This window comes from Lygodium microphyllum, chromosome 30 (assembly GCF_053477565.2).
Source record: "Lygodium microphyllum isolate KBCC chromosome 30, Lygodium_microphyllum_v1.1.10, whole genome shotgun sequence".
Classification (NCBI taxonomy): domain Eukaryota; kingdom Viridiplantae; phylum Streptophyta; class Polypodiopsida; order Schizaeales; family Lygodiaceae; genus Lygodium; species Lygodium microphyllum.
In genome coordinates this window covers 86,799,905-86,814,031 of record NC_141164.1, presented here as the reverse complement: position 1 = coordinate 86,814,031, position 14,127 = coordinate 86,799,905, and the positions used below count along the sequence as shown (strand labels likewise).

The 14,127-nt window shown below is 40.6% G+C and overlaps 1 protein-coding gene across 1 annotated transcript; it reads left to right on the top strand.

Moving 5' to 3' along the window:
• Positions 1–548: 548 nt before the first annotated feature.
• LOC148010077 (xyloglucan galactosyltransferase KATAMARI1 homolog) lies at positions 549–3,104 on the top strand. The gene has a single exon (XM_087672626.1). It carries the CDS (start codon positions 993–995, stop codon positions 2,544–2,546), a length of 1,554 nt encoding a protein of 517 aa, XP_087528752.1. The 5' UTR covers positions 549–992; the 3' UTR covers positions 2,547–3,104.
• Positions 3,105–14,127: the final 11,023 nt, after the last annotated feature.

Sequence of the window (14,127 nt, the reverse complement as noted above, 5' to 3'; positions counted from 1 at the left end):
TTTCTTCTTCAGGGAACATAAGCCAATTGGATTGATACGTTTAAATTATGTTGCCTAACAAAATACATAAGGATTGCATGCTTACAATATTTTGGGTGGTTAAATGCAAGGGAAAACGAAGGTATATATGGAAAGACCCTTTCAAAATGCACTTTCAGTACTAAGGGTCCTAAAATGAGCTCAAGCACCTATACAAAGGGTTTGGGTAGAGGGGTGTGAATGCAAGTGAAAGGAATAGGTATTCCAATAGTGTTTGTCGCGGAGTTGTACAAAGGAACCCTTAGATTTCATGAGGCTACTTTCAAGCTTTGGAGGAATCATGAAAAGATATAGGTGAGAAGGCTAGGCTAATATATTAAATGAAGTCCCTTGCGTGTGGGTGTTGGTGATGGACCTAAGAGGTCTTAGGCAAAAGGGGACCCTTGTTTCCATCTTCCATTTTGTTTAACGTTGAGCACCTACCTTTAAATATATACATATATTTATATATGTAATAATTGAATTGGTCGAACAAGAAAATGTCCTTGATGTGATGAGGATCCCGGGTCAAGAAGCCTTGGTTTTTTGACAAGATGCATAAAGTTGGTGAAATGAATCTGGAAGCCTGGATCTGGCGATTGTATTTGTTCTGCGGATCGATCAGATCCCTTGTGATTAATTAAACTCCTGAGCCATCAGTGAGCAGTCCTTTGGTGCTGATGATTAGTTGAGTAATGGAAGCCATTAAAATCTTATCAGGGTTTCATCAGAGAGCTTGATAATTCATCAGGCTGCAAGCCTTACATCATGTATTCATGCCCAGGAGCGTCAGGTTGATTGATTGTCCGTGCTCACAAGTATTGTCTGTATGATCCATTGGTCACCTGTTTTGGATGGTATGTGGCAGGTGCCATTTGTATCAGTACACAAATCCTTGAACCTTGATCAGATTCTCTCTCTCTCTCTCTCTCTCTCTCTCTCTCTCTCCCTCCCATATTTTCCTTTACAGGAAAATGCTTAAGAGTGCTAGTCCGAAGCCTAATTATGGCTCCAGAAATCGCTGTCTGGCATTGGCTGTGATGATTGGCCTCTGGTGCTTGCATTGCCTCTTCCATTTCTCCTCCACAACCACACCCCCTAATCATATTCATCATCATCAGGACAGACAACAATTTTCTTACCCATCCTCTAATTCTCTCACCTTCTCCACTGCAAGTGCCAGCAAGCATCTGATCTCCAGAAGCAGCAGCAATCTGCAGCAGCTTCCACATGCCAAGTACCCAGCAACATCTTTGCCACATGATGATGATTGCCATGGCAAATATGTCTATGTCCACAAGCTTCCTCCTGCCTTCAACCAAGACCTTCTGGCAAGGTGTCAGGACCTCAGCCCATGGGCTGACATGTGCAAGGTTCTCTCCAATTATGGCCTTGGGCCCAAACTTCATCGTCATGATCAAAAAGGCCCTAGCGAACCCCATATTAATGCCCCTATTGTATCAGAAAATGGGTGGTTTGCTACAAACCAATTTGCTCTGGATGTGATCTTCCATAACAGGATGAAGCAGTACAGGTGCTTGACACAGGATTCCAGCAAGGCCACCCTGGTGTATGTGCCTTTCTATGCAGGGCTGGACGTATCAAGGAACCTATGGGGCACAAATGTGTCTGCGCGGGATGCGCTGCCCCATGCGCTGGCAAGGTGGCTGCAGGGTCAGCCAGAGTGGGCAGCATCAGGTGGGGGGAGGAACCACTTCATGGTGTGTGGAAGGATGACATGGGACTTCAGGAGGCTGACACAGGAGGAGGCTGATTGGGGCAACAACCTCTTGCTCCTCCCCGCAGTAAGGAACATGTCCACCTTGCTGATTGAGAAGAGCCCATGGCACTCCAATGACTATGCCATCCCTTATCCCACATACTTCCACCCATCGTCCGACGCGGATGTGGTCGCCTGGCAAGACCGGATGCGAGCCCTCCCCAGGCCCTCTCTCTTCTCCTTTGCAGGAGCCCCTAGAGAAGAGAGAGAGGACTCCATCAGGGGGGAGATCATCCAACAATGCAAGCAGTCCTCATCCTGCAGTCTCCTGGAGTGTGATAGAGGAGCTAGCAAGTGCCATTCCCCCCTCAGTGTGATGAGATTGTTTGAAGGGAGTGTGTTTTGCTTGCAGCCCCAGGGGGATTCTTACACCAGAAGGTCTCTGTTTGATTCAATGGTGGCTGGATGCATCCCTGTGCTCTTCAACCCACACTCTGCTTATTCTCAATACGTGTGGCATCTGCCCCGGAGCCACAGTGCTTACTCTGTGTTTATACGGGATGAGGATGTGAAGAAGAAGAAGGTAGTGATTGAACATGTCCTGAGAAGCATACCACCCCAGGAGGTGAAACGTCTGAGAGAGCAAGTGATTAGCTTAATCCCAAGGTTAATCTATGCTGATCCAAGGTCGCAATTACTGGAGATGAAGGATGCGTTTGACGTCACAGTGGAGGCTCTGATTGAGAAGGTGGCCAACGGCAGGTTTCATCCGAGCAACGAAGAAGAAGAAGGAGCTGCCATGATGTGATCTTCAGCCCCGTTGAGTGCACAAAATTTGGTGTTGATTTTGTAACTGAGATTTACATTCACTCATGGCTGCACAGAAATTTCACCTGATTTTGTAATCAAAGATGGGAAACGGCCTAAGTGGCAGTTGTACAACATGGAAAGCTCCTTATATCTCCTGTAGATTTACGATCACAGTCTAATCAATGTGGATGGGCACCAGCCACATGGGAATGACTCAACATTCCTTTATACTTCCAATTCTTTGCATATTACCAAAGATGTTCAGCTTCCAAGCTCTCTCTTTCGATCATTGCCCTATATTTTCTTGTACCATGTCTTGGCTATTTGTAAGGCACAAGGAAGCTGAAAAGAAACCGATTCAATATTGTTAGCATGGATTGGAAGTATGGGTCTCTCAAAGTTCACCATATGGATTTGGCCATATGAGAAACATAGGTGGAATGATGTCCTTTCATGTCCCTAATGCTCTAGTTAAATGGTTGCAAAACAATCTTAATCACTAGGGTAAGCATTCCAATGTTAGAGCACCCAAGCTTCTTGCAAAGTTCACTATACTTGGATATTTTCAATGAAATTGTGAGGGATCTATCTCTATGTGCCAAAAGAAGGGTGCACTATGGGGGAGAAGATCAATGAGTTTATCAAGCATGGTTGAAGCCCCCATAGGTTGTTACTATTTTTTGTGACGTGCTTTTGGTCTCGATTGACACTACCATTGAGTGGTGAATTGTTGTGGTCCTAGGGGTTGATCTAGTATTGACACATCTACTCGACACTTGTGGAAAACCCCATGCTATTGTCCACTAAGACCTTATAACTCTTGCCCTTTTAAGGACATTCCTATGAAATGACCCCACCCTTGCTAATGAGGTCATCTCTGGAGAGTGGCTAACATCATTTTGTGTTTACATGTCCACTTGGCCCTTAATTGGTCGATAGCCAATGTCTCAAGAGTGGTTGGCATCTTGTTGTGTTTGCATGTCCAATTGGCCCTTAACTGATCGATAGCCAATGTTTCAAGGGGGATAGCACCCCCCTTGATTGATGTATAGGAAATGCTTGGAGGGGACTAGCACTCGCTCCTTTAAGTGCCACATGCATGCATATTTCTCAAGGAAAAATGATCCTTATTGAAACTGGACCATCAATATGCAAATATGTGATGTGTCAAAGCTTCTAAATCAAGACCACAACAAGTACTCGTGCCATTTTACAAAAATTTTGGTACATCAACGTCAATATTATTTTAAATTTTCCACTAAAACAAACAACACAAGAAATATCATTCTTGTGATAAACAAAACTACATGAGTGTCACATCAGTGTGGGAAACATCATGGCTAAGACTTCATCCTTCCCCTTACAAGATTTGTTAGTGGACTTATAATGCACCATCCCTTGATCACTGCAAACACCCTAGAAGGGAGGTGGCATCACTATGGATATGGTCTAAGTTAAGCCCATCATGAACTACTTCGCCTTGACTAATTTTAGAATACTTAAAAAGAATAATTAGGAACCATTATTTAGGGGACTATCTCTAAATCAAACATTTGCTTAGCTTAAGTAATCTTGCATATATAAATATGTTGAGCCTTTGGCATGATGACATGCACTTGGTTCATAGACACCAATATTTCCACTATTGGTGACACCTCCCATGAAACATGCTCCATATGCTTTCACATTAAAACGATCTGTAAGGAATGGTACCCAACAAATTGAGCCCACCCAATCATAAGGTTATGCCGTCCAAGCAACCATTCACCCATACATATTAAATAAAACTTTTTTATTAAATGCGCATATTCAATGCAAGTGCCTATTAATAAAGAAAACTAAGCTTGATAATTTGTTACAAAATTCGTTATCACATATCAAATTTGAGTCATGGGTGGAAGCATGGTTTGGAGGTACAAAAATTGTAGCCATTTTTAATTTGCCCTTTTGTTCTTTTTGGTAAACTTGAAGGGAATTTGATATATCTTCTTATTGCATTGAAGTTTGAAGAAACCTTTGTAATAGAAATTTGAAATTTTAAAAAAAAAACAAATTGCATGAATCCCAATCCATGTTATGGACATCCAGTAGCTTGAATGTGTGGATAGCGACCGCATGTGAGCTTGTTTTTTTTTTTAATATGTCATTTCAAATCTTACATGGGATCTTTTCGTCATCTCTACTCGATGGCCACTGTCTTCTTCTAGCTTAGAGAGGACTCTTGTGACTAGGCTTCTACTTTCTAACATCTCTCAAGTCAACAAAACTGAGGGTGTAAAGCTTTAGGCTTTCAAAGTTTAATTTGTAGCTACTAGATATGAGGATACCAATGTGTGAAGGTGCACCAAGGGGGGCGAGCCTTAGAGACGCCACTAAGAAATGGTTCAAGACAAAGGGGACCGAAATACCCGATAGCCACTAGAAGGAGGCCCATAGTGCCAAGGAGCAATGCAACTGTTGTTAGGTGGCAACTATAGGAGGGAATAAGCGCCTTAAATGGTTCTACCTTGTGTGCACATTAACAAGATGAGTGCCTTGAATGGTTCTCCGTTAGCGTGAGGCACATTCCTAAAAGAAAAATACTTTTCGTCTTGGGTGGAAGGTTAATGGAGACACCTATCCTTTCTGGGCATTGCAAAGGGGTTTTAGTCGAAAGGTCGTATCCATCAAAGAGAGAAGGAAGTAGAGAATATGAGATAGAAGATAAGAAAAAGAATAGAAAAAAGGTACACAAGATAAAGAAAAATCTCAATGATTTAAAGCACTATGTATTGATAGAACTCGAGAAGATAAACAAAATCTCTGTCTGGGACTACTCGGAAGCAATCTCCAAGCATTAGATCTCCTAAATCTCCCTAGTAGACCAAAAACACGCACCAAACACTAGCTTCTTCTTTGCTTCTCAAATGGTAAGGTTAATTTTTCCATTGGCTCTGAAAGGGGAGTAAAACCTCATGACACTTGCTAGAATTCTCCCAGATCGCTCCTTATTCTTCTCCTCGTTCTTGGAGTGTTGTTTGCTGCCTAAAAAACTGAGATTGTGTGCTATACGAACTTAGAAGCCCCTCTTTTTGCATGAGATCTCCAAAATTGGTTGAAAAGCCACTTGCTTTTTGCATTTTATCCTATTCTAGAAGTTTTCTGTACTTTTTAAAGATATTTATAAGAAAGAATATCCAAAATATCAAAAATAAGCTAAACTTGTCTAAAAATCCTGTATTTTGGAACTATCCAAACTATGGATACTAACACTATTGACTAATATGATATTGACTCTCTAGATTAATATGAAAGTTGGATGATGATGTACTCCAAGGTTTTTCACACTATATCTACATATAGTGGCATGATATCCACCCTCTCTAAATCTACACATCCTTAGGTATGTGCCAACAACAAGTCCTAGTTGTCACTAGATTTTTGAGTCCTCCTCATCCTTTGCAACCATATCCTTTGCTTCTTCATCTTCCATATCCTCCTAGATGCTAGCCCTTGTATCATGGCCACTATTTCCTTCTAGTTCTGGCAACTCATAGGTAGTAGATTCCCACCTATTGAATAATTTGATTCTTTTCCTTGCTATCGAAAGTTTTATGGCTATTCCATCTAGCTCATTTAGTGCATAAGTAGCATTATCAAACACCTGCCTTACCACATAGGGTTCGAACCATCGTTTGGAGACTTTACGCATGGCACTATGCTGGTTGTCCAAATTGCTATCATAAACTAGCACCCAATCTCCATCTTGTATGGTTCTTGGCCTCAATCTATGTCTTTTGTCAAACCATTTCTTGTTCTATATTCTTGCTGCTGCCCTTAACGTTGTAACTGCTACCTCTATGTCTTTTGACTTTCTTTCCAACTATCTAATATGTAAGGCCAACAACTCCTCTTGGTTCAACTTCTCTTTCCAATGTAGCACACTCCATGTGAATTTCATCTCTTCTATCAACATGATAGGTTTTTGACCATACATCAATTCAACAGGCATATATCTTGTAAGAGCACTATGAGTTGTTTTGTCAGTCCACAAAGCATAAGGGAGCAATTGTGGCCACTCTTTTACCTTCTCTCCACATGCTTTTACCAATGCCTTCACAATAGGTGGGTGACTCTTTTCAATTTTTCCATTTTCTTCAGGTTTATAAGCTAAAGTTAAATCAAGATTTATCTCCAACCATGAAAAGAAACCATGGGCTTCATCTGCATCCAATTCACACCGATCTACTGCAAAATTTTCCACATAGCCATATTGACAAAAGATCTCTTTTAAGAGAAAATTACACACATACATTTGTTGTCTTGGTACGTAGAGATCTCCCTTCCACTTGATTAGTCAAGTCTTCACATGCAAGTACAAGATATCTCATTTACCAAACAAAGACCTATATGGATCATGACTAAATCCACCATCTACTTAAAATGAAGAGACAAGGGATATGTGGGCTTCAATCCATCCCAATGCCTCACTGATGAATACATTTGACATGTTGTACATGTTTTCAGAAAGTAAGCAACATCCTTATGCATGCCCTGACACCAATATCTTTCTTTGATCTTTGCAAAAGTACCCCAAACACCTCTATGGCCAGCCCATATGCTTTCATAAAGTTCTTGTATAACATTTACTTGTTAAGCTCTGTCACCCAAAACTCGCAATGGCATACCTTGTTTCTTCTTAGCATGTTTCCATAAGTAATAAAAACCCATAGGCTTGCATCTTGATCTTCTTCTAGGGGAGGTCAGTCATAAATATATTTATGTATCACGTGGGTTTAACATAAGGGATTTTAAAAATACTATTTTTACACATTTTTTACATACAAAAGGGTTCCGTAGAAAGGGGTTACTTACAGATTGAATAGAAAAGGGTTATGTTTTATTAATCAAAATTTCACAAATAAGGATATTTATAAATAGTCATTGAACGCATGTGATATAGATGGTACACATATAGTGAATTACCCAAGATCTTCTTAAACTCCTCATCCGACCACTCGTCTCTCTTTGTTAATGTGCTGAGATATTGACCAATTCTCAGCCAGCAGTCTCTTGCATATTTGTCTTTCAAAAAAACTTCTACATAAGATACGTAACATCTAAAGTGTTTTCTCTTTGCTATCCAAGCTTTTGTTAATGTTGTAGCAACTCCTTGCATTGCTAAATTCACTCTTACAACACTTATACTTGATAAAATAATTGTTGCATTTATTGCATTTAATGTTTTCCTTGCATTTATGAGAGCTATATATGTACTTACAATGGCTACCAATTCAGTTTCACCAATCAAAACATCATTTTTAGATGCAAGAAAGTCATCCATCCGAGCATGTGCTAAAATTTATGGTTCAAAGATTTGATGTATGCAATCCATTGGAGCATAGCAATGTCTGGAGTAGCACAACTAGTAATCATACCCAATACCGACAAACAATCAGTCTCAATGACTACATGAGGACCCATAAAATACTCCTTATCACATTTAAGGGCTGTTACAATTCCCCATAATTCTCTTTTTACCTATGGATACCTTCTCTATCGTTCAGTCAATACTTTAGCACCAAATCGAATTGCATATCTCTGCCCAATTGCCTATCCAATCCCGATTGGGCTCGTATATCAATAGTAATAATGATAGGCTTCCCATGTGAATAATCAGCCTTTCTCAATGTAAGAGCAGATTTCAAGAGCCGCTTCAATTTCCTCATTGCTTTATGATGCTTCCTTTCCCAATGAAACCTTTGATCTTTCCTCAAGAGCTGGTATTGAGCATCAGCTATATGTGCACAGTGAGGGATCCATATCAAATAGAACACACATGCACCCAAGAATCTATGCATCTCAAATACATTCGTGCATACATCTTGCATTCTATCAATCCCATCTATTTTTACTAGTGATGGTTTTCACCCATAGGGCTCACACATATGCCCAACAATCAAAACCTCTTCAACTCCAAAGACGAACTTTTGTCCAAAAAGAGTTAAATACACCTCTTCTAGACGTGTCAAAATCCTTTCATAATCAACAATATGGTCTACAACAAACTGTCTGCACCCATGAGTATCCACCACTTCATTCTTTTCATCCACTACACACCCTTTGATTGGAACATCATCCAAGAAGGGCATTGCCAATCATGGTATAAAATCCTTTAGTACCCTATTCATAGCATTTTTCATGTGTGCCATTGACTTTGTTACACCCTGCGGGAGAGTACACATCCATACTAACCCCAAGGGAGTCTTCATGGTTGTCATATCCCTACTCTCAAATGCGAGCTGAAACTGATCATACCCCAAGTAAAGATCACCCAAATAATAGATCTCTCTGCTTGTGCAAAAGCCTCTACAAATTCATCAACCATAGGACCTGTATCCACATTTCTTATGATCACTTTATTGATCGCTTACATATCTTGAATAAATCTCAAAGTACCATTCCTTTTGGACACAGTAAACCAACCATTTGAGTATGGGGTTGAAGAGGGCTCTAAGATCTTCATGTGAATATTTTCATTTAGCAAATCCATTAGCTTTGGCAAGTAAGCTTTAAGCACTAGACTAGGACTCAAGTTCCATGATACATGTGGCACAATAAATATTACTATAGCAGAGAAAACATTCAGATCCACACAACATATTTTAGTTGGCTAAAATGTAAATGATTTCCCATGTCTAGCCAACATCTACATAAAACAATCTCTTTAAGTACACAAAAGAAACCCTTGTGCACCAACTTTCAATTCCTATAATGTTTTAGCTGTAAGTTGATGACCTATATCTTTAGGATCCCGTAAACTTGGCAGCCTTGACACTTTCTCATATAGATCCTCACTGTCTGATGGAAGTGAAAGCTGGCTTCACCTTTTTGTCAACCATCTCATACTTTCTCTCCACAACTACTTCAACTCATTGTAATCCTTCTTGTTAAGCAAACAATGCTCTAACATCATACATGGCCAAAGAATATATTGACACCACTCTATTTTCAGTCTCATTTTCTGCATGTATAGTTGCTGAAAATTCAACCATAGTGTTAGTAATATTAAACCCATAAAAGAGGCCTAAAATGCCTTCATTTTCAACTAACAACCCCAATGCTCTGAGTTCCTTAGTTGCCCGTTTCATAGATATGCATTTAGTCCCTTGCACATAGCTTCCATAGGCTTAAACCAACATGAATTGTTTGATGTAAAGTGAGAATAACCAGTAGTAAATACATGCTTCATTCCATGAAGAGGTGAGTACATCCTCTCAACAACACTACTGTAGCCTCATATTACAGCAATGCTCAATGAAAATCTGGGTCTTTGAATTCCCTTACATTTGGAGGCTAAGGAAACTCTCGAAGTGTATCTTGATTTCTAGGATGATTAACACAAATGGTAAAAATGTGGACTGCTTTCCTTCCATCCTTGCTTCTAACTCTTGCATAAGCAGAACCATCATCAAGCACCTTTGTTTCCACATGCAGTCTTCAATATAGGGTTGTCCTAGAATCACTGCATATGAGGAACTATCTTGCACAAATAAGTGCTACTCTTCTTGTACATCACCAATCATCACTTTTACATTAGGACATGCACCATAGAGCTCCCCCAAAGAATTATTTGCAACCCTCATATACCAACTATGATCAATGTCCACAAGCCATGCACCATTCTCATACAATCCACGCTCAATGACATTAATCTTGGGCTTGTGGTCAAGCAAAGCAACACAAGGAGTTGCACGCTCCCCTATTTTCACTACCGTTTTATTGATAGCCCTTACCCAGTGATTTCTTGTGTAATGACTCTGAAGAATAAATCCTACAGTCTCTTCCCCATATTGTTGCATCTACCTTACTCCACCACGCATATTGCTACAAAATGCAATGCATTTTCAGTCACTTTTTTCTCTTTTCCACATGCTGTCCATTGATTAGTAGCATCCTGCATAGATAAACCAGTAGTTACACCATCATGCTCATATTTAGCTTGAATGCCCAACAAACTAGTTTTCTCTTCAAATTGCAGCAATGCACTAGTAGTAACACCAAGAAAGTGATGCTTCCTCTTAATTATGTCAATGATTTCATCATGAAATTCTCACTTAGCGATGCTAAGCACCTCTCCCAAGGTGGATTCCACATATTTATCTTGAATGCCCAACAAACTAGTTTTCTCTTCAAATTGCAGCAATGCACTAGTAGTAACACCAAGAAAGTGATGCTTCCTCTTAATTATGTCAATGATTTCATCATGAAATTATTGCTTGGCGATGCTAAGCACCTCTCCTAAGGTGGATTCCACACGATTGTTTAAAATCTTTTCTTTAAGAACCTTCTTAAGATCTATGGCTGTCTCAATATTAAATTGCATCTTAAATACCGATTGCTTCTCCTTCTTTTTGCCCTCTTGTTTGCTGTCATGTTTCTACTCTTGCCCTCTTCCATGGCATGCTCGGGAGGTGGCTGATTTGCAACTTTAGGCTGATCTACACTTCTTCTTGTCAATCTCTTAGATGTCCATGTATTATCTTTATCTCTCTTTCATTTCTCTTCCACAAGTATATCTATGTTTTGCACCTTTGCTAAATATGCATACACTGAATATACATCTACCAGTGATTCCCAACTAGTTATGTCACAAATGTCTTGCCTTTCATGAGACATTTCACTATCAATAAATTTCCTCTTTTCAATTGCATGCAAAGCATGTGTATATATTGTAGCCTTCCGGCCAACCATCACTTGGCCATGCATTCTATCCAACTATAGAACAAAAGTAGAAGCATGTACAACTGCATAATCAACCAAGTCTTTCAACAACTTTTGCATACCTTCCTTTTCAAAATTCAAAGCAAGAGGCAATCCCGTTTCTTATGCATGGATCTTGTCATCTTTCCAAAAGATGAGCTGTCGTGCCAAGGCCTCCTAATAAGTAGCGCAATCCTTCCTTTCATGTTGCAAACTATCACACCACATACATATTTTCCCTAGTTGAGGGGTTATTGCCCATCCCTTTTCCTCTTGTCCTTTCTCATCCAATTTTGTGACCTTAAATTGAAGATCCCACATATCTTTAACCGATTCATCTAATACATCTTTCCTAACAGGGAATAACAGGTGCAACTATAGGGTCAGCCACCACCATAGGAGTTGATGGCTTACTGGATACATCAACTATTTTGCTCATAACAGTGGGCAAGCTAGATACATGCAATCTTTCTCTCCTTGTATGCTTTTTCACCAGTGCAGTAACAACTTCCTTAACATGCCTCCACTGTATTTTAAGCCATGTCTCTACAATTTGATCCTCTAACAAATCGTCAAGCTTCTCTTGAAGAAAATGATCTATTGCATGTAGAAACTATTCAATTTTCTAACTTGCAAGAGCTTGTTGTTCTGCAAGATCTAACTAAAACTAATTTTCAAATTCTCTTAATAACTCTATAGCACCACAAGACCCTTATTGGATTTTAAAACCCACCCGTGGAAAGTATTGCGGGTAATCAAACTGGTATCTTCCATGTAAAATTATTCCCAAAGTGTCTTCTTGAAAGCTACTACCTAGTCAATAGCTTGCATGTACAATTCAGTAATTTGAGCTTTCAATTCATGTACAGTGACTCATACAAAATACTAGCTCCATGCAAGTTGAGCCACCCTGAAGAACTCCCTTTTGAGCATAGATATATAAATATATAGATACATTTCTACCATCAAAAAACTCCATCTCATGCTCTATTGCTTGTAGTGATGGTTGATTGGAAGGGTGCAATATGGAGACATGCTTTGTATGTAGCTGAAAAGATGAGAGTTAATGATAGTGAAATGTCTCATGCAAGGCAAGTCATTCCTGACATAATTGGCTAGGAATCACCAGTAGATGCATATTCAATGTATGCATATTTAGCAAAGATGTAAAATACGGATGTACTTGTGGAGAAGAAATAAAAGGGAGATGAAGATAATACATGGACATGTAAGACAGTGACAAGAAGAAGTGTGGATTAGCCTAAAGCTGCAAATGAGCCACCTCTCAAGCATGTTATGTAAGAGGTTAGGCAAGAGTAGAAATATGATAGCAAATAAGAGGGAAAAAAGAAGGACAATTTGCCAATATATAAGGTGCAGTTTGATATTGAGATAGCCATAGTGTAGGGGAGTTACGGAGCTCTACCCCGAGACCTACGGACCGCTTATTGATCAAGCGTTTCAAGCCGAGCGGCCAAGGCTACCTCTCACATAGCCGATGCGCAATGCCTACCTTGTGGGTGTAGTGAGCTTACCTTGATGCTCAATCGAGTTCCCTCCTCTCTCTCACACTCCGGTAGCTCCACGATCCTTGTGGCAAGCTCAAGCAACCTCAATCCCACTCCGTCAAGCTCCATTCTCCATAGTCGCGCGAGACAAGAGGAGAGAATAAGAGAAGGGAATATGAAGAGAGAAGATGGAGAGCTTCTTCTCCACGATCCCTCACTCGCATGCACTCACTCCCTCACACTCCCTCAATCCCTCACTCAAGCACAAGAAAGAAGGTAAGAAGCAAGAGAAGAAGAAGAAGAAGCTTTAGCCACACCCAAGAATGAGCTTCTCATTCACTTTTGAACTTTATATACATGCCCTACTTTTTGGGCGGTCATCCCCACTTTTTATATGGCCGGCCATTAGCCTAGGCCCTCTTTTCCTATTTTCCACCATTCTAACTTATCCCGTTCCCACTAATGCATACAATTGGCATGGGAGTAAGCCCAACGCTCTTTTTACAAGGATTCGGGAGCGCCTTCATATTTAATGGTGTGCTTTTACTCTTTTCTTTTCTCGAGGCGACACCCTCGTTCAGATTTTCAGAGTCTGACCTCCATCCAGGACGCCTTTCCCTTTCTTTATCTTGTGCCTTCTTGGTTGTCTCCTTCTTCCATTTCTCCCGCATTTCTGCTCCATTTTTCATTTTTCTGTGCTGTGGTAAACATTACCCCCCTCCTAGCACTCCTAGCGGACTGGCACTCCTAGCAGAGTGCTAGTCCCATGGCACTGGGGTGGGGAGCAGCAGGGTAGTTGGGATTGGTGCTAAGTGCGAAAGGCAGGTAGATGAACACTTGTCAAAAAGGCGGCACTGCAATGAGAGATGGTGGGGTGTTGGTTCTTGGTGATTTGGAGAGATTTTAGCTTGCTTTGATCTGCATGAAGATGTTGGCCTTGTTGACACAGTTGGAATTTGTCGTCGACGATGATTGCCAAAATTGGGCTCCGTTATCAGTTGAAGAACACATGTGGCCAATGGCGGCGGACTAAGTTACGAAAGGCCTGCAAGAGAAAGTTGTGCACTCCCTAAGGGGGTATCTGTCTCACGGTGAGGTGTAAGTGCATGTGCAGTGGAACTGAGAGGTGGGTTTAACCTTGGGCAAGCCCTTGGTAATGTCTCACACTTGAGGACCCAGTTCGTGTGTTGTTGGAGGTGTAGTGCAGTGTAGAGCTTAGGGTGACAGGTCTGAAAGTCCTGCCCTTGATGTTCCCTAAGCGTGGAGTGGGGAGAGGGGCTAGGGGTGATCCCTAGGTGCTATGAGCAAAGTGTGTGCTTCTCTCCTTTA

Bases quoted from the DNA above. Each gene is read 5' to 3' on its own strand.
- LOC148010077 (XM_087672626.1), top strand. From the start codon at position 993: ATGCTTAAGAGTGCTAGTCCGAAGCCTAATTATGGCTCCAGAAATCGC.